At 36.8% G+C, this 20,603-nt stretch overlaps 1 protein-coding gene across 1 annotated transcript; it reads right to left on the bottom strand.

Annotated features, from left to right (window-relative positions):
• Positions 1-1,188: 1,188 nt before the first annotated feature.
• rab24 (RAB24, member RAS oncogene family) lies at positions 1,189-19,132 on the bottom strand. Its single transcript, XM_059351707.1, has 9 exons — positions 18,799-19,132; positions 14,949-15,070; positions 12,146-12,214; positions 11,667-11,745; positions 8,711-8,778; positions 7,321-7,420; positions 5,935-5,985; positions 5,531-5,590; positions 1,189-2,797 (listed from the first exon to the last, which is right to left on the bottom strand). The coding sequence occupies exons 2-9, from the start codon at positions 15,063-15,065 to the stop codon at positions 2,727-2,729; spliced, it is 615 nt and encodes a 204-aa protein (XP_059207690.1). The 5' UTR covers positions 15,066-15,070; positions 18,799-19,132; the 3' UTR covers positions 1,189-2,726.
• Between the last annotated feature and the right edge of the window lie 1,471 nt (positions 19,133-20,603).

Genomic DNA, 20,603 nt, shown 5'->3' on the forward strand with positions numbered 1-20,603 from the left:
GCGTCCCCATGTCTTCCTGGCAGCAAAACTTTAAAGGCAATAAATTAGAGTCTTTGAGCTAAATACAGCTGTAAATATTGTCTGAGGACAGTGATATAACAGTTTGAACCATGTTACAACATTCACGTTTTTTTCTTTCCTTCCTGTTGGTGAAATCTGCTGTTTCTCACCACAGCAGAGGGGAACATCAGCTTTCTGTTGAAGTGTTTCTTAAAACATTTCAGAGCTTTTTAAAGGAACATTTCACTTTGCCCAAAGAAGCTGAAAGAGCATTTGACAGTCACATTTCCATGTTTGTACTTTGCATTTGAAATACAAAATAGAAATTTAGAGTTTGGAAAGGTGGAAAAGTAACTGTTCTAATGTTTACTTTCAGCCAGCTCAGGCCATGCAATTAAATAACGGACATCTTGGTAATTTAAGTCACCTTAAAATCAGACACATAGCTTAGAGAAGAGAACACAGCAGATCCATGTTGTACGTGCTGTCACAATGGATGTATTATTGGAACTGGATACTGGACGACAAAGATGGCCGCCATACAAAAGGTTACCCAGCTTCTGGATTTTCCCCATCATCCCATAGACTTTACATTGTGATTCGTTTTATAAATATAAACCTTCCATGGATTAAATACGGAAGCCCTGAGAGGCAAGTGAGAACAAACTCTGGTGATCTATTTTGTATGACACATCTGTTTTATTTCTTGTGTTTATGACTTTAGGTTTTTGCCAGGATCTTTTTATTTCATTTTATTTTAGCCTCCTAGAGCAAAATTTGTGGCAGCTAGGTGTTTTTTCTTCCTGTGTGTGTGTGTGTGTGTGTGTGTGTGTATCGACACAGAGTGGTATAAAGAGCTGCTGGCTGCAGCTTAAAAGTAAATTAAACCAACTAAAAAAAAACTGATGAATTTCTGGGGCAGGGGTGGCAACCTAAGGCCACATGAGGCTCTTCAGGCCGTCTGCAGTGGCTCCCTGTGGCTGTCACAACAAAATTATGCAAAATAAAACAGTTATGTCTTTACATTTTAATGTTAATTTATCATTGGTGTAGGCCCAAAGCAATTTGTATTCCTCAGTTGTAAAAATGTGTCACTTATACAGGATCATGTCAATACATTAGAATTTGATGAAAAGTCCAGTAGTTCAAGTCAAATAGCCCCAAGCAAGTATGGAGTCACATCGATGCTTTTCAGAGGCCAACATTTTTATATTAGACATACTTTTTAAATTTTGTAATATTGATTTTTTTTTTGAGAAACTGAATTTTAGGTCTATGTAAGCCATAATCATTATAATTAGAAGAAATTAAATAAATCAAGACATGAAATGTTTCATTCTGAATGTAATGGATCTATATGATGTGTTATTTCCACTCATTGAATTGAATTACTGACATAAATAAACTTTTCTATGATATTCTAATTTTTTGAGATGCACCTATGACATTATAAAAAAGTTTTTTAAATTTAAGTCAACTGAAATGCTTACGAAAGTCTACGGCTCAGCGCCTTAAACTCTAAATACTGCCAACTTCAAGTCAAGCCAGTTTTGAGTTGCTGCATTCTGACAAAATCATATTAAGAAATGCTCGTTATGACCTATTAGTGATACTGGTAGGCTAATTTAGGCTGTAAATAAAGTTGTGGCTCCAGTATGTTATTTTTTCTCTTTTTTTGGCCAACAATGGCTCTTTTGCCCATAAAGGTTGCCGACCCCTGTTCTACGGAAACCTGTTTTATAAGTCATAAACACAGGTGAGAAAATAATTTAGATTAGACTGAGGAATACATTTTATGCTCACTTGTATCTCAGGTCATTAGAGTTAAACATTCTTTATACACAGAGTAACAATTAAACTCTGTTCACAAATGAAGGAGTGTTGTCAACAACTTTACAAATGATTCTTTTCTAATGGTAGTGTATGTGCAAACTTTTTTGTTGCAGTACCACAAGTGACCAGCGACTGTGTGATGGCACTGTATCCAGCTCTGTTAATACATCCATAATGTCCTGGTAAACACTGAAGACATTTTAATCGTGGGTATTAAGGCCTTTATAAAGATCATTGGTATCATTTCATATTTGAGCTTCACCAGATTTGCAAATAAATAAGAATAATTATTTTTAATTAAGTGTGGAGAGAAACACAGGAGTGTTTCAGGTTTTTCTATCCTAGTTGGCTTCACTCCGTTGGTTTAGGCTTCGTCAAAGATGTGCAGGACAGACGGATGGGTTTCCACATCAAGGTTAAATAGGTAAACAAAATGAACTGCTGTAAACAAACCATTCACCCTCCTGAAGCACTGCACTCGCTACAACAATCAAGTTTTGTCAGCCAGTCTGTGTTCAGTGGGATCTTTCTATTTAGCGTCACCACACCTTTAGAGATATGTGTACTTCCATGGTCCAGCTCAGAAGAAGCTACAGAAGAAAGGGGGCGTGACTGGGTGAAACATGAGTGTTGCTTTCTGATATTCCCTCTCCCACCCAGTAACAGTTGCAGCAGTAGTAGTAGATCCTCTTCCATAAAGTCTTGCAGCTGTCAGTTTCTTCATGGCACAAAAGAAATAATCTAATAAGGTATAAACAGTACTGCTCCATTTCCTCTTCTTCTGTGACTTCCATCCCAGCTCCAGAGCTTAGTTATCTGACCACCATCCATCCAGCCTTTCCAGGTTTTTAACTCCAGCCCAGGGGAAAGACTTCCCTTCCTGCTGCTCTGCATCAGTTGTTATGACAGCAGGAGTAGAAATATGAGTCTTTCTTCAGGCCCAGGTCCACGCCCGGCTCCTCCTCTGAAACATCATATCATCTTACTATTAAATACAGTTACATGCAACTACAATATCATTTAACAGTTTTATTACTAAACTCTTCCAGACAGTTGAATGAAAATTGAAAAAAGATATATAATATCTTAAATATGATGATGTATCAATATTTTCACTTTGCATCATGGATTAAGGGTGGGCGATATTCTTGACAATATAATGATGAAAATATGATTTTTCAAAATTATTTTCAAGAAAATCAAAAAAAAATTGTGTTTCTGGGACATTAATGAGCAGCACAGGGGCTCCACAAGGCACTGTTCTGGCTCCATTCCTGTTCACACTGTACACAGCGGACTTCAAATACAACTTTGAGTCCTGCCACATCCAGAAGTACTCGGACGACACTGCTATTGTGGCGTGTATCAGGAATGGACAGGAATCTGAATATAGGGATCTGATAAAAGCCTTCAGTGACTGGAGTCACAAGAACTATCTCCTACTGAACAACTCAAAGACTAAGGAAATGATCAGAGATTTCCTCAGGTTCAAGCCTGTACCATTTCACTACCACTGTACTTAGTTACTTTCCAACAGGAGGTAAAACAACATTCATTTCCATTTCTGAGCCAATGATAAAAAAACAAATCTTCAGATCTCTGTCTCTCTATCAATAATTGCAATATTAAAATATTGTCGCAAAAGTTTGTGAAGATGCCTCCATGGTTTTCTTGATAATGATTTTGGTTATTATTAAGAATATCAATGAAAATGTCTAGACATCAGTTCTTAAATTGAACTCTTATGAGCTATTTTTGTTGTTATCAATATATTTGTCCAAACAAATGAACCTTTAGTTGTCCCAGGCATTAAAATGAACAAGAAAACAAGTGTCTATGTATTAATGTAATGTATTCTTGGGCTGCACGATTCTGGATTTCGATTTTTGCTAAGAGTTGAGATCACGATTCTCTGGCACGACTTTTTTCACAAAATGTTTAAACAAAATGTAAAACAAAAAAACTGATTTGGCATGGGCAGAGTAGTAGTTATATCATTGGAAGAGAAATTATTTAAAAATAAATAAATAAATAAAAATTGAGACATGCGGCTGATAACAACTTCGCCCTATCATCATATGCACATCAAACTGATTTCCTAGAGTGTATGGCCCCGAACACAGCACTTCAGAATTGGCTTAAAGATTCTTGGCCAGGAACACAAGTCTGTCAACATGTTGAGGCTTCAGTGACGAACGGTGACATGTCACAATGTTCCACCTGTACTGAACAGCTGTTCAGAAGGTGAGCTTGTTGCAGGTATTCCCTCGCTAGCACAGACAGTGGTGGAGGTCGGTTCTGGTGGGTAGGTGACTCTCGCTACTACCGTTTGGGTTTTCGTCTCCATCCATTCAACCCTCCTTACCGCAGACTTTCCTCCACTTTAACTCACTCTTTCCAAACCAGTGTTGCAAACTCCTCAGTAAGGAAAGTAGCTATTGGCTGTCTTAAAAGTCGCTCCTCCGGCTCTGACTGCAGCTGGGAGAGACTCCTGCAGGAGGACTGTGCCGCTTGTCAGTGTGTTGGGGCGAGGGAGGGGCAGCCGGCAGACCCCATGGCTCGTTAAGAAGAAAGAACGAGTCTCCAAAAGTCTCTAATAACACCAGTGCTGTGTTCCAATACCCACACACTTAAACGCAGCACACTATCCGCACTTACTAAGTACGCAGATTTGCGCAGGTGAGTGTTGTTCCAAATCTAATACTCCGTGGTGCACTTACCGGAAATGACACTCGCGACAGCCACCACGGCTCGTCACCCGCGAAAAACTTCCCGCTTTGAACGGCGAAAAAATTACCCTTTGTATTGTTTAATCTTTACTTCTACAATCAGCAATATGGCTGAGCGGCTCTGCCTGGCTCCGCCTCTTCCGCTACGTAGACAAGATGGCGGCCGTTGAGTGCATATAGTGTACATCGTTCCACACTCAGCGTTTTTTTTTTTAAAGATATTTTTTGGGGCATTTGTAGCTTTATTGACAGTACAGAGAGTGAAAGGGGGAGACAGAGGGGAAGACATGCGGGAAAGGGCTCCGAGCCGGATTCGAGCTCTACCAGGTGTGCCACCGGGAACGCCCCCACACTCAGCATTTTGACCGTTATGAGGGCAACATCCGGGTCCTTTAGGTACACTTCTTTTTGCCGCGATCAGAATCGGAACACCCTGCGTACTCAAACTAAGTATAGTAAGTACGGGAAGTATGGGTATTGGAACACAGCACAGAACAAGTCACTAGATTTGTCGCTAGTCGCTTTTTTGAAAAAAAAAAAAATCTAGATCTAAATCTAGCAACAAAGTCGCTAAGTTGTTCCAAACACTTAACTGCAGGCGGGCTTCCTCCACTGAATCACGTGTTAACGTAAAGACTCTTTACCATTGGTTGAGTGAGGGAGGAGGCAGCGGCAGTGCTGCGTTTGGGGGGCGCTTGAAAAAATCCGGGAGGGAATAGGAGCATTTGTTTCTGATGCAGCTCGAGATATAAAATACTTCAGAATCGATGTGTGTAGAAATGAGATCACGTGTATGTGCGAATAGAGATCGCGATTTTTTAACGATTTATCGTGCAGCCCTAATGTATTTCATGACTGTATACTTATACGAGATGACAGTCCCATCTAATTTCAAAAGCCCCCTTGAAGTTTATATTTAGGATTAATACCAATATTAACATATGAGTGTATGTGAATAAAACACTCACCTGTCATATACTGGAAGGCAGTGCTGTTGTAATCCTCAGCAACTTTCTGGAACAACTCATCTGTCAAGCAGAGGAACAATGAGTCAGAACCTGATCATCACAGGTTCATAACACACTATAACTGGTTTCAAATGAGCAGTATGTTTGGTCAGAGAAGGTCCATAAACACTGTTTGTGCACATTCACCATTTCTTTATCTGTGTCTGACAAGCCTTCACTCTTCAGATTGTACTTGAGATACTTCCATAATTCACTCAAGTTCATGTTGGTTTCAGCTTTCAACACACTGTAATACTGAATTATACAATATGAGATTTCGGAGGGAAACCCACTGCCTCCACTGACAAACAGTGAATAAATACAGCTGTGAATAGTGTCCTCAGATGACTGAAGGTGTGACTCACCCACGTTCTTTCCTGTTTTACTGGAGGTCTCGAAATGCTGCGCACCAATCTCTGTCAAAACAAATCAAAACAGTGAGGTTCAATGTCACAAAAGTGGAAAAAAGGCTGAGGCCAACCACTTCCTAATATCCTTGAACCATGTTCAGTTGATGGAATTATTTCTCAATTTGGGCAGTGACCTAATCACAGAAATGGCCATGTGATCAGACGTTTCCCTTTTTTCAGGTTGAAGGATTAAACTGCACAGCTGATTAATCCTGGAGAAACCTTGTAAGAGTAATTTTCATCTCAGCCACCTTGAAATGCCAGACTCCCTTTCCCCTTTCCTGCCACTACTTTAAGGTCCCCTTTGTATTTCAAATGGGATGTTCAGGCCAACCTCTGGGGGAAGTGGGATGTCTACGCCAGATCTGATGAGCACATGGGTGTGCCCAACACCTAGTGGGTCTTCTTTCATTCTGGGTCTTTCTTCATTTTGACCGCTCACGTGTCGAATGACCTTTCTTTGCAAAGAAATAAAACCTTGTCGGCCGGCAGAAGTTCTCCATTTCATTCTTCACTAGCAGCAGAGAAAGTTTCCACTACAACCTCATTAAATTTGTTTCTTGAACAGGGTTTCTGTAGGTTCATTGGCTTGAACCAAGGTTATAATAGTTTTGGATTTGCATTAGTTTTAGTTTTAATTTCGTTGTCAGTTTTTGTTTTCAAATTCAGTTAGTTTTAATTCGTTGTCAGAGTGAGTTTTCTAGTTTGAATTAGTTTTTATTTTTTGGAAAATACTTAGTTGTTAAGTGTTAGTTTAATTTTTCTTAGTTTTAGAGTTATTTTTAATTTTGTTGTAATGGGGTATTTTTTTGGGTTCGAGATTCAATAATCGAGATCACAATAAATGTTACCTTTATCTCCTTTGTCTGATCCATCTCAGCCCCAATAAGTTTATTAAGTCATAAAACCAGATAGATGAAACAGATTTCTTATCAACCAAAAAGGTTGACATATGAAAAAAGTTGACAAAGACGAAAACGAAGGACATTTTCACTATAATTTTAGTTAGTTCTAGTTAGTTTTGTAACCACAAAATACAGTTTCAGTTAGTTATCGTTTTAAAAAAAAACTCTTGTTTTTATTTTTATTTCAGCTAACAAAAACGTTTTTTCAATTCTAGTTTTCGTTATTTTATTAGTTGTCGTTAGCTATAATAATCTTGGCTTGAACCTGCAACTTTTTAAGATAACCACACAGAATGTAACTTTAAACTAGCTCACAGACTAACCTCTGAGCAGGCTCTCTGAAATGACAAGGGAGTGGTTATATTTACACATAAATCTAAAAGGGGAGAGTACAGCAAGCAGAGAGAGAGGCGTGTTTATAACAGACTGTAAATACCGTCAGCAAAGTCCTGAGCATCATGGTAGTCTATTTGGCGCAGGCTCCGATCTCCGTCGATCAGGTCGCTCTTAGTGCCACACAGGTAGATCTTACAGTGCTGGAGAACACGACACAAAGCATGACGTTACAGGTGTTCAAATCAAACCTCAGCACTGTCTTGGTATCCAGTGAAATGTGTCCACAGATTCCTAATCTTGCCAACTTGTTTTTCAGGTTATTAATCAGGTATTTCCTGGTTTAAATCAAACCCTTTGCTAAACTTCTTGTTCTGCAACTTGTTTAAGTTTGGCTCCTCAAGATTTTATGAAAAATATTCTATGTACTGTTTATACAGTGTTTTACAAATGTATTAGCACACTGGTTTATGCCACAGCTGTCCTAAATTAACAGCATTAGTAATTACCAAAATCATTTTTTATTTTTCTATAATGGTTAATACACCAGTATGTAGAAGCTCTTCAACCCAAATGATATTTTAATGCTAAAATAGAATTAATTATTATAACAAGGGGAAAACACTTTCCCAACAACATATTTAGCTTCAAACAAGCATTTTGAAAAATTTCAAAAATATTTATGTTTTCTCATCTTCATGACAGGTTGTCTAATAACTTTGTTAACCCTTTGATGCACAACATGGGTCTAAAGTGACCCGATGGTTTTTATGTTCTATATCTTTGCAATAAATGTTTTCCTTTTTTAAATAAAATCCCTTTTTGTGTCACTACCCTTCTAATGCACAACATGGGTCAAACATGACAAATATCCATTTTTTTTCACTAAGAAGCTTGCTAAGCTAAAGTCTTGGCTAAGTAGCTTGCTAAGCTAACTACTTAGCTAACTTCTTGGCTAAGTATTTAGCTAAGTAGCTTGCTAAGCTAACTACTTAGCTAACTTCTTGGCTAAGTAGTTAGCTTAGCAAGCTATTTAGCCAAGTATTAAGCTATGTAATAATACAACAACTCTCAAAGTATAAGAGGCAAAACAGAAATAATGATCTGTTGTTATGAAAAACAAGATATTTAAAGAATACTTGGAATATTCAATCATAAAATAAGTTGATATGAAAAAGATTGAGCACAGAAACACACAGCCAGCATTAAATAACATGGGAAATGAATGTGGGTCATTTTTAACCCATGTTGTGCATTAAAGGGGAGTCAATATGTTGTGCATCAAAGGGTTAACCACTTTATATTTCTTAAAATCTTTGTATTTGTATCACAGTGTGGGTATCCAATTGCCAACAAAGCAAACTTTTACTGTTGTTTACTCCAGCTTCATGAATTAATAAGAAGCTGTGTAATGATGATGTAGATCACCTGTCCTGTAAAATATGAAACCATTCAGCTCTGTTACATCTAAATTAAGACTATTTCGCTCTTACTTCCTCGCAGTTCTGCAGCTCCTTCACCCAGAACCGAGCTCGCTGGAAGCTGCTGCTGTCGGTCAGATCTGGACATCAAAAATGACAAAAACAACCACATTTAGCCACCAACAGCGACCCAAAACTGTGGATGATGACACTTAGTTTTTCACAGACTTTCCATAGTCTCCTTTAACAATGCACACTAGTAGAATCCATAACTAATCAACCAGCTCTTAATATTATATTGATTCTCCACAATGGAAAGTCACATAATATGAAGGAGCAAAAGCTTAACAGTTAAACAAACAACAACAGTGATCAAATAAATTCTACAGTAACAAGACAGAGGGTAAAGAAGAAGCAGATTTAAAAGAAGATGTTGAATGAAACATGACAGCAGAGTGAGTAATCTGCTGGGAAACATCATCAGCTGTTTTCTAAAAACAGACCAAGTTCCACAATCTGGACCAGAAACATAAAAAATTACTTTATCAGCAATCAGAAGACGCCGTCTGCTCATATTGTTGTGTTTTTTTTAAACTCAACTTTTCCATACAAGGCAGTGATCCTGGAGTAGTCTACGTTTAATTTGAATCAATTAAATATATTTCAGTAGATTTGGTGAAATTTGCAACAGAGTACCTCGCCCGGCACGGGTAAACCGGGGTCCCCTCCTGGAGGCAGACCTGGGAGCATCTGGTGCCCGGCCGGGCTCAGCCAGAAAAAATCACGTGGACCCGCCGACCCACCACCCACAGAGTTAAGCTTAAGGGTCGGGTGCATATTATATGCATTATGTGCATTATATCTCTCTCCTGGCCTGAGAACGCCTCGGGGTCCCCCAGGAGGAGCTGGACGTGGCTGGGGAGAGGGGCGCCTGGAATGCCCTGCTTAGCCTGCTGCCCCCACGACCCGGCCCCGGATAAACGGACGAGAATGGATGGATGGATGGATGGATGGATGGATAGATGGATGGATGGATAGATGTGTTGTTATTTGTAACGGTGCACTTTGCTAACAACGGTGACTTAAAAAAAGAAAAGGAAAAAAATCCTCTTTCTGGCCGCATTGCGTCCTTCGATGTCGTAAACTCTTGGGGCGAGACATCTGAACCCCGTCTATATCAGGGTGTGGAAACTTGTTTCCATTTGTCAACAGCTGATCATTGGAGAGTTCACGCTGTGATTGGAGAGTTCTGAACGTTTGATGAAAAACGTTAACCCTGCTGCAAGACGATGTATACGCTCGGATCTGCACTGGTTTCTTCATTGGTTTGATAAATGAGGACCACTGTGAGGAAAGTCAGCTAAAATGGAACTACCATGCTCAACCTCATCAAATCCACCTGATAGAAATGTCAGCAGCATAATTCTCAGTTCCCCTTCGAAAACACTGTAAAAGGTGCATTTTGTTTCTGTATGTGGTGAAGTTATTTTAGTAATGCATACAGCTGTTGCAAGCTGCCCAAATACTAGAAGCCATAAATGGTAAATGGTAGGGGTGTGACCATACATTCAGCTCACGAGGCGAGACGAGACACAATATTGGGTTCACGAAAACGAGACAAGATTTTAAGAAAACTACAATGACATAACTCTTTACATATATGATGTAAGCATGAGCTTTTAATAAACTTCATCTTCCACAAATTAAAACTAAAACTAAAATTTATAAAAGTTAAAATAAAATAAATGAAATTTAATATTTTTTCTTTTTTTCAAGTGCAAACAATATTATGTGCAAAACCAAATCAAAGTTCTAAATCAAATCTAAATCTAAATTATCTACCACAGAAAAATGGCCTCATATCTGCTGCGATGAAAACACCTATGTTTCTTGTTATTTGTTGTGGCTCTGGCTCAGTCACTCACTTATCATTTCCGCAGGGTACCCAAAATGCTACAAACAATTTGAAAGTGGCGGGGGCATCTTCAATGGTGATACCGAAATTTTTGTCATTCTGGCTGCTTGCTGCTTCCCCTCCTTGTCCTCCTCTTCTTCTTTTACTTTTACTGCCCCCACAAGGTCACAAATAGAAGTTTGGATAGCTCACAAATCTTGCGAGAAAGATTTTTAACGCAACAAGAAATATCATCGAGTTTAATCGTGAGATCTCACGGCACGAGATCTCGTCACACTCCTAGTAAATGGTAAATGGACTGCCCTTATATCCAAAGTGCTTTACACTACAGACTGCGCTCATTCACCTGTTCACACACACATTCATACTGGTGGCAGAGGCTACCCTAAACGGTGCCACCTGCCACCATTGGGAATTCATTCACACACCGATGAAGCCATTTGGATTTCAGTATCTTGCCCAAGGATACTTCAACATGTAGGCTGCCATGGTCAGGGATTGAACCACCAACATTCCGATCAATGGGCAACCACTCTACCAACGGAACCACATCCCATCCTGCCTCAGGAGGTTGTTCTGACAGCTGAAAGCTCTCCATCAGACTGTGATAAACTGTGTAGGTTAGAGGACCGATATTTGCGTTTTTTACTTCTTTTTTACTTGCATCGGCCCATACGTGCCTGCGTTCCCCAATCATTTATTCCATTTCACTGAGCCAACAGCAGGCAAGGCTCGGTGCAACATCTACCATTCTCTGGTGAGCTGCTGCTGACACCGGAAAAAAGAAAAACGCATCAAATATGTGGATCATCTGAGGCGCCACCACCTCGAGGCCTAGAACAACATACATATTGTTTGCTATCCAACTGTTAATATGTTTTGATTGTTTTGTTAATAAATGTTTCTTTTTTTGTTTAAATTGAGACTTGTGTAACATTTGTTATCATTGTGTCTTTTTTATCATGTAAATGGAGGGAGAAAAGGCAATATCGGCTTCAAGAATCGGCCCAAAAAAATCGGCAGCACATACCAGGGATCGGTTAAGACTGATGTCAAAATAATCGGTATCAGCCTTAAAAAACCTGTATCAGTCAACCACTAGTGTAGGGTTACCGTAGCAGACGATGGCTGCCCGGGCTCCTCTGTAGTAGATTCTGCTCATGGCCTCGTATCGCTCTGATCCAGCTGTATCCTGAGTGACACAAAGAGGAAAGAAAAACTGAGATCCATCTTCCAGCTGGGCGTTGAGCTTACATGTCTGTGCCCTCTCAAGTCTGATTTTCTAATTGTTCACAGTTGACATTCCTACAACCCCCATGCAGACTTTAACTGCTGTGTAATCCCCACTGTGACAGGCTCTGAAGCTCCAAGCTCATTTCCCCTCACTGCTATGAAAGTTAACTTAAACTTCAGCTGTTTCTTTTCGCTCTTATTTCCACAATTCTGCAAATGAATTGCTTCTTTTTTCACACATTTTTTTCCACAGACAGAAAGCCTTTATTGTCAGTGTACAGGATACAACAAAAGTAGAAGATTTACACCAGGTCAAAGCCAGACTCCAGACTATTCATATCAGGATGCCTCAGACTTACCCATATACCCAGGGTGATCACTTTCTCTCCCACCTGGATTGGTTTGGCAACAAAAGCAGCACCGATAGTCTGTCAGGAAGAGAAAACAAGCATCAGACACTCATGGATGGAAATGTACGCTGTGTGAATATTTTCTCTGACATGAAGCTTTTGCACAAATCCTGCAGATTAGTTAATTTAATTTACGTTTTCACTGCAGTTGGCTGTGAAATGGTCATGAAATAAACAGTATTAATAATGATAATAATCAGAATAATAATACTGCCCTACCAAGCCTAACTGCAGTAACTTAATTTTTCATCGAAATTGAGTCATAATTAAAAATGAACTCCTTGATGTCTGTTTTATCTTGTGACAAAGTTTTAGATTTCAGTTTTGCTTTATTTCAGAGAAATAATACTGTGATACAGTGCAGCCTTGTATTTCTTGATTGATTGGAACAGTGAAGACAAGAATGATAGAAATTATAAGTTTCACAGGGAAATTATTATCTAGATAGTAATTAAGTAAAAAAGTGAGATAAAATTACATTTAGACTAAAATATAACATTACTTTATAATATTAAGTCTAAAATACACAAATATTTGAATATAGTTTTTGTTCTTTTAAAACACTGCTTTGCTCTGTTTCTGCATTACTATTAGAACATTTTACAGCAAAACCAGAGTGCAGTAACTACATTTTGGGGTCAAAGATGAAATAAATCTTCATGATTTTTGAGCATTAAAATTACATCGTCAATACATGTAGAAATAAGTGACATATCACTTATCTACCTATAACCCATTTGGCTGGCCAGTTAAAAAAACGTTAAAGAACTTTAAAGCAGTTAGACTTTATAGGGCAGAATAGTTTACCAAAGGAAAAAATGTGATCTCAGTCTGCAGCAGGAGGAGTGTGTGTGTGTGTATGTGTGTGTGTGTGTGTAACTGTATTCTGAAGAGATGCATAATTTTGGATAACCACATTTCTGGCAATTGGCGAAGCTAAAACCAGCCTTCACTATTCTGTCTGAATGACTGCCAGTGCACCGTTAATACAGCAGTATGAACCAAAAATAAAAAGATTTTGCCGTGACTCGACTGTAATACAAGGATCAAAACGCTGCTGAAATAACTACATAATGATGCTGATCTGTTGAAAGTCTGAATTCATGCTTTGTCAGGTCTGTCTGCAAGACGACAGGAGTTCAGGAGGATTAGAGCGGACGGCTGACAGGGATCTGACTCTACTGAGAGCATGTTTCTACTTGATTCTTCCCCCCGATGTACTAAACTCACACCGAACCGTGACTCCTAAAGCCCAGTAATGAACTGTACCGTGACTTCTGCTACACCCTGTCAGTCTGAATACTTCTTAAAGCCACTGTGTCACTTCATGGAACTGTTAAGTTATAAAAACATCTGTCTCAGTGTTTTCTTAAACAGGACACGAGAGGCATTTCTGAATAGCTACGGCAATAACATGCAAGATCCTTACAAAAATGCTTATCTAATCCAGCATCTACTTAAAGAAGCAACATTACTGAATCAGTTTCTATAAGAGCTTCTGTGCTTTAACTCTTTGATATATGAACATATGAACACGCCTTCTAATGCACAACATGGGTAAAAATCAATTTCCGGTGTTATTTCAGTCTGGCTGTGCGTTTCTTTGCTCTATCTTTTGAAATCAATTTATTTTAATATTGAATCGTCCAAGTATTCTTTAAATACCTTGTTTTTGATTACAACAGATCATTATGTAAAAAGAAATGTTGATTTGTGCTAAACAAAAACAAGGTATTTACTAAATACTTGGAACAATAAATTATAAAATGCATTTATTTCAAAGATGTATAATAGAAACACTCAGCCATACATGAAATAACATTGAAAATAGAATAGAAAATATTTTTGACCCATGTTGTGCATTAGAAGGGTAGTGATACAAAAAGGGTTTTTATTCAAAAAGTAAGAAATTAAAGCAAAAAATTAGAATGCATGATGATCAAAAACAAGTTGATTGAGGAAAACCTGGAATACTGAATGATTAAATTAATTTATTGTAGATAGGGTTGTCAAAAGTATCAATACTAAAACGTATCCGGATACGATACTCATTTTCAAAAGTATCGGTAAATAATAATAATAATGATAATAATAATAATAAATAAATAAGGCACGTAGTATGCCCTTATTACGTTTATTGACACAGTGTCAGTATACATAAGCATAGAGTTAATACGTTTACATAAATGTTGGTGACTGAAAAGTGTTATTTTCTCTCTTGAAGTCCCAGAATGAAGCAGAGAAAAGTCGACCTGCAACCAAACAGCAACACACACAGCCGAAAATATTGTTCTAATTGTTATTGTTTATTGTGTTTATTGTATTTTTTGCACTACCTCAGACCTGCAGCATGTTATCATAGTTGCAGTTTCTTTTTGGACAACTGTTTTTTATTATAAATATTTAACCTGTGGTTCTGTTAATTTTTACATGTTGCATTTTTCTTGTCAATAAAAATATTTCTGTTAAACTTCGGGGTCTTTGTTTTTATCCTGGTGGAATCGAAAATGGCATCGAGTATCGAATATTTTCCTGAGTATCGGCATCAAGTTGAAAATTTTAGTCTCGTGACAACACTAATTGTAGAGATATAGAACATAAAAAACCCAGTCGGGTCACTTTAGACCCATGTAGTGCATCAAAGGGTTAAGAAGATCAGAGCCTGATTAGCACCACCTCCCCGAGGCTTTATATAAAAATACCGCCTTTTCATCGTCTTCATGGAAATTGAAGCGGAGCAGCTGACACTCACGTTCTGGTAAGGGCCGACCAAGAAGCGATGATGAACGTATCTCTCCACCAGGCTGGTCTTCCCAACACTCTCCTTTCCCAGCATCACCACTTTGGCGTCCACACGCATTGCACTCATGGTAACTGGAGTGTGGAGAAGCACAGGACAAGACGGGAAGTGTTTGGCAATACTAATTTTTTATTGTTTATTGTATCCTTTGGATCCCCATTAGTCTTCATAGAGATGAAGACTATTCTCCCTGGGGTCCACATTAAATCAAACAATTATTACACAATTACATCATTACAGCATTTATACAGAGAATAACATGAAGTCATTCATCCTAACATGATTATAATGTATATTAACATGATTGTAAGATATATTAAGTAGTACAAGACATGATTATAAAAAGAGTGACATGATTATAGAAGAGTATACGAGGTAAGCATAAATTTTACCATGATGTTCAATGCAGATGTATTAACATACTTGAGTTCAACTTAACATGATTTCATATTTTCATAGAAGACTATTGCAGCATAAAATTATGACGAAACACTGCTTCTCTCAGTTTCAGTTTAAAACTTGACGCTCCACTGGTTGTGATCAAGTGTGGGGGGAAAATGTTCCAGTGAGCTACAGCTCTATACATAACTGACCTTTTGAGTGCATTAGTTCTAGGTAAAGGCAAGGTGAAGGTGTTTCCTGAGGCCTGTCTAGTACTATAACTGTGTTTCACATTTGTCGGCTAATGAAGTCATAAATACAATATGGGTGATTCCCATGAAGCCAGTCTAAGCTATGTCTGTGAAGATTATAAGGACGTACTTTATTAAACTAAATATATTTCACTTTTATATGAATGAACAATATAGCCATAATGAGGCACAATTCATTGTTTTGTATTAAAATAATATTTTCTATATTTTGAAATATATTTTTGATTCACAAATTCATTACCGTAATGCGTCCAGATAAAAATGTCATGGTTTGCCCACACTTATATACAATATATATTTAATAAACTTTATAATAATAAATATACATTTGATATAAATGTAGAATTTAACAGAATATAATCAAATATAATGTTTTTAACAATGTATAAAGAACAAAATCTGAATGAAACTTGATGAGAAAAAATGGTTAGATGTTATGGTAATGATAGAATTGTTTGAATTAAAATATGTGTATATTTTAATAAAATACATTTTGGTGATACCAGCTACCCTTGAGCATATTTATGTGTTTGCCAAAGAAAAAAAATTTAATTTAAATTTAAAATTATAATTTTTTTTATTTAAAAACGTGTTACGGTAATGAATGTTGCTCAGTGTCTCTAAAAATGTCAGAAAATACTTCTAAAAAATGTAAATAGATCATAAATCCATATTTAACAGTGACTTTAGATTGTATATGTTATAAAGGGTCAAAGAAAATATGTATTCAATGCTCTTGGATTTTTGCTATGCGCTGTACCATGTTCATGAGAATCACCCAGCTGATGCTCGTTTGAATAACTGAGATATTAACATATTTTAGAAAAGAGTGTGCTTTAACTCCAACTGGCTAATACATGTAGTGGAGAGAGCAGACGTATAAAAGGAGCAGAAAACAAGTAAAATTACCTAAAAATAATACCTTAAAACGACTTGAATCCACTCCTGAATATGGATATCAACAAAAGTTAAATAAACTTTATTAAAACTTTAATTGACTTAAGTTTTGTTTCAGGTCTAATACGTCAATTACCTATGAAGCATTAGCTTTTTCTCGATATTAGTTAACATTACACTGAATTTAAAATACAAAAATAAAATGTTAAATGTCATAGTTTATTCCTTTGTTACTTCATAACTTAAGGTTAAGTTTTCACAAGATCACATGTAAGTAATTGTTGTCTCCGCTCTTTGTCTAAAACAATTTGATAAAAACTATGAAAAATAGACTAGGAGGGATTTGTCGTTTACTTCATCTCACTGCATTGGTTGAAATAACATTTGCTCAACTAAGTAAGTAAGTAATTATTATACTTTACCTTAGTATTTCTGTTTTCTGCTACTTCTGTAGTAGTAGTGGAGGAGAAGTATATAAGTATAAGGGGTGTTATAATTCTCGACATCTACGATTCGATGAGTCTCTTGATTTGATTTGATTTTATCTTCGATTAAACTTTTGTTCAGAACTTATGATTATGCCATTGTTAGACTATGCAGTCTTGATTTGTAAAGATCAACAAATCAATGGTTTTAAATCCTGAAAACTGTGATTTACAATTTTAAATTCAACTTTAAAGAGATAGGCTACTTGGTATTAGGGCTGGGCGACATGGACCAAAAGTCATATCCCGATATATTTAGACTGAATATCGATAGAAGATATATATCCCAATATTTTTATTGCAAAGTGAGAGCAAATGTCCAGTCAGAGTCAAAGCCAAATATGACATGTAACAAGTAGTTTTATTGAAACTGTTTATTTAGGCGAAAATAAATACTGCATAACAACAGTACTTTTTTTTTTTTTTTAATCTAAGCTCCATAAAGTGCACATTTAAATAGAAAATATCTTAAATAAAAATAGCCTATGAAATAAAATAGGGCAGCATTTACATATAAAGAAAGAAAAAAAATTGAACTATTATATCAATATATGTGATATGGTCTAATTCCATATCACATTTAAAAATATATCGATATATCTTTTATAACGATATATCACCCAGCCCTAACCCAGTATATATGAATAGTTATGACAGTGATTAGTTCTGATATAGTGCTAAAACGCTTGTTTGAAAGATGTGTTTTAAAATGAAAAAGTATTGGTGTGGATCAGTGGTGGAATGTCAGTGTAAGTACATTTACTTAAGAACTGTACTTAAGTAAAATTTTGAGGTACTTGTACTTTACTTGAGTATTTCCATTTTATGTAAATTTATACTTCTACTTCACTACATTTTAAGGTAAATATTGTACGTTTTACTCCACAACAAATTGTTAACTACATCGATATATGGGTCAATGAAGTGATCTAATCCAGTGTCAGTTGGTGTAACCACTATATTTTTTTTTCATAAAAATGTGATATCTTTATCTATATACAGGAAAACAAAAGTGAACTAAAATGAGAAAAAAATACAATCCACGTTTACATTGCAACATTATGGTACATAACACATTTTACATAATTTGTCAAAACTTTTGAAAAAAATGGTTGTTTTAAGAACATGTTCTGCTCAACATTGACGAAATGTGTAAATGTAGAAATACTCGGAAATATGTTTTTTTTAAATGAAGTGATTACATGTATAAGACCACCTAAATACACTGTAGGTGGAAAAGGTTTATATAAATATATATATTTATCTTTAATTTGTGGTTACACCATTTGACATCTTGCCAACCCTTATTAATCTAATCTAATCTAATTCCATATCACATTTAAATATATATCGATATATCAATATATCGCCCAGCCCTACTTGATATTAAGTGTGATATGACATATGGTCAATTATTGATTTCACCTATCCAGATTTTGGTTTTGACAATTGAAAATGAAAGCTCGATTGAGCCTCCCCATAAAAGTATTATGAGTATGAGTCATAAACATAAGATAAGCTAGCTTTTGGTACTTTATGTACCTTTTGGTAGTATATCCTAATGCTAATACGTGTGTACTTTATTGAAGCAACATGTTGAAAGCTGGTAGTATTGTTACAGTGTGACATTGATACTTTTACTAAGTAGCAGATGTGTGAAGTTGTTCCGCCGCCGCCTCACAGGACAAACATGACAAAGCCAAAACACAACCATCAACATCAACATTATCGTTAGCTAACCGAGCTAACTTCAAAACAAACACTCACCTGGAAGCTAGCTTGGCTCAACAAATCCTCCTCAACATCTGAACTGATCCGAGCTGGAGCCGAACCGAACCGAGCCGAACCGGGGCTGTCAGACCCGTTTTAGAGTCCAGACGGTAACCGACGGACCGGCAGCTGTTTGGACCTAACAGCAGCTAGCGAGGATTACGTTTCTGTTGCGCAACGGCTACAGCTCCAAACCGGCAGTCAGACCGCGGTGAAGAGATGGTTGTTACCGGGGAACAGCAGCTGGATGTTCTGATAACTCGTCCAGCTAAGTGACTGGATGAGCCGGTCGGAGAAAGGCTGTTTCTGAGGTGGGACAGATCTCCATCTGAGCTTTGTTTGTTTGGGTGGGAACCAAAGAGGTGGCACACCGCGGTTTCCAGCAGCCGGAAGTGCCCGATTTACGTGACACAGTCACCGGATGTGTGAAACATTGTTTTGTTCATAGACATATATATGTATATATGTCTATGGTTTTGTTTTTGTGTTGTTTTTTGATCGATTGCGGTTTTTATATTCGGTTTTTGTTTTTTCTGCACACTTGTTTTATGTAGTAATGATACAAAATTCATGGTTAATAGGCGAATACGATAATAAGAAAAAAAAGTAATTACTGTGATAAAGCACTTTTTTTTATAATTCAAAGTTTTATTATATTTTCATTATTACAACAGACAAATGAACATCGAACAAAACAGACAGGATGGAGGTCATAAAATAATTATAGTAAATAAATAAATAACTACAAGAAAATAAGAAATAAAATATAAAATCTAAAAATAAATTAACTAAAAATAAGACAGGCAGGTAAGTAGGCAAGGCAGGCAAATTAACAGTGATAAAGTACATTTAAATACGATAAGACTTTTTATTCATGGGGAAATTCAACCATCACAGCAGCTTAACATACAGGGGCCGGATTCACAAAGCATTCTGAAGAAGAAAATGCTTCTTAAGTGCCACTTTTTTCTTAACTTTGCCAGCAAACTGTGTCCTGACCTGCTATCAAAACTTGTTAAGACAAACATTCTGCCTTGTTATGACTAACAGAGGTATAATTTGGAGACACAGATTATAGAATCTTTTAATCAGCTTAAGCAAATGGAATATATGTATTTAAAGTAATCACAGTTTCTAAACCAATATTAACACACAAACATAATCATTGTAACAAAATCATATTGCATGATTAATATATAAATGCATAGAGAGAGGGCACACACACAGTGAACTATATGCATGCATTTGATAGTGACCTTTGATAGTGACCTGCGTCACGCAGACAACAGAGACAGAATAACAAATTATTTTAACATTAGCCCTAGACTAATTTGTTAACTAATTTGTTAATTTGGCAGTTGACATATAATTGAAAAATTCTTTCTACACTACAATGTACTCTTGTTAAATCACGGAGGCAGTTGTTGTATTTGATATGACTTAATTAATCACTATGAACATATTATTTAAATAGGCCAAGTTACTGAAACCATGTCCTTTCTTTTATAACTTTTAGATGGAAGTTCTTTGGTTGACAACTAGGGAGCAAAATCCACCAAGGCCTCTAAGAGACAGAATGGATCCTCTTACTCCCTGATCATGTCTCAAATAGACAATATAGACTCCCTAGACCAGGGATGGGCAATTGGAGGCGCTCACCCTCATTTGAAGTGGCCCTCAGTACAACTACATGCATTTGAGCATTAAATCCTAAAAATGCAGTGTAAAAATGCACAAAATTACTTCTTGCAATTAATGTTGGTCTGCTGTTCTAACACTGATAAAAAAAATCACAGTAAGTG

This window comes from Centropristis striata, chromosome 15 (assembly GCF_030273125.1).
Source record: "Centropristis striata isolate RG_2023a ecotype Rhode Island chromosome 15, C.striata_1.0, whole genome shotgun sequence".
Classification (NCBI taxonomy): domain Eukaryota; kingdom Metazoa; phylum Chordata; class Actinopteri; order Perciformes; family Serranidae; genus Centropristis; species Centropristis striata.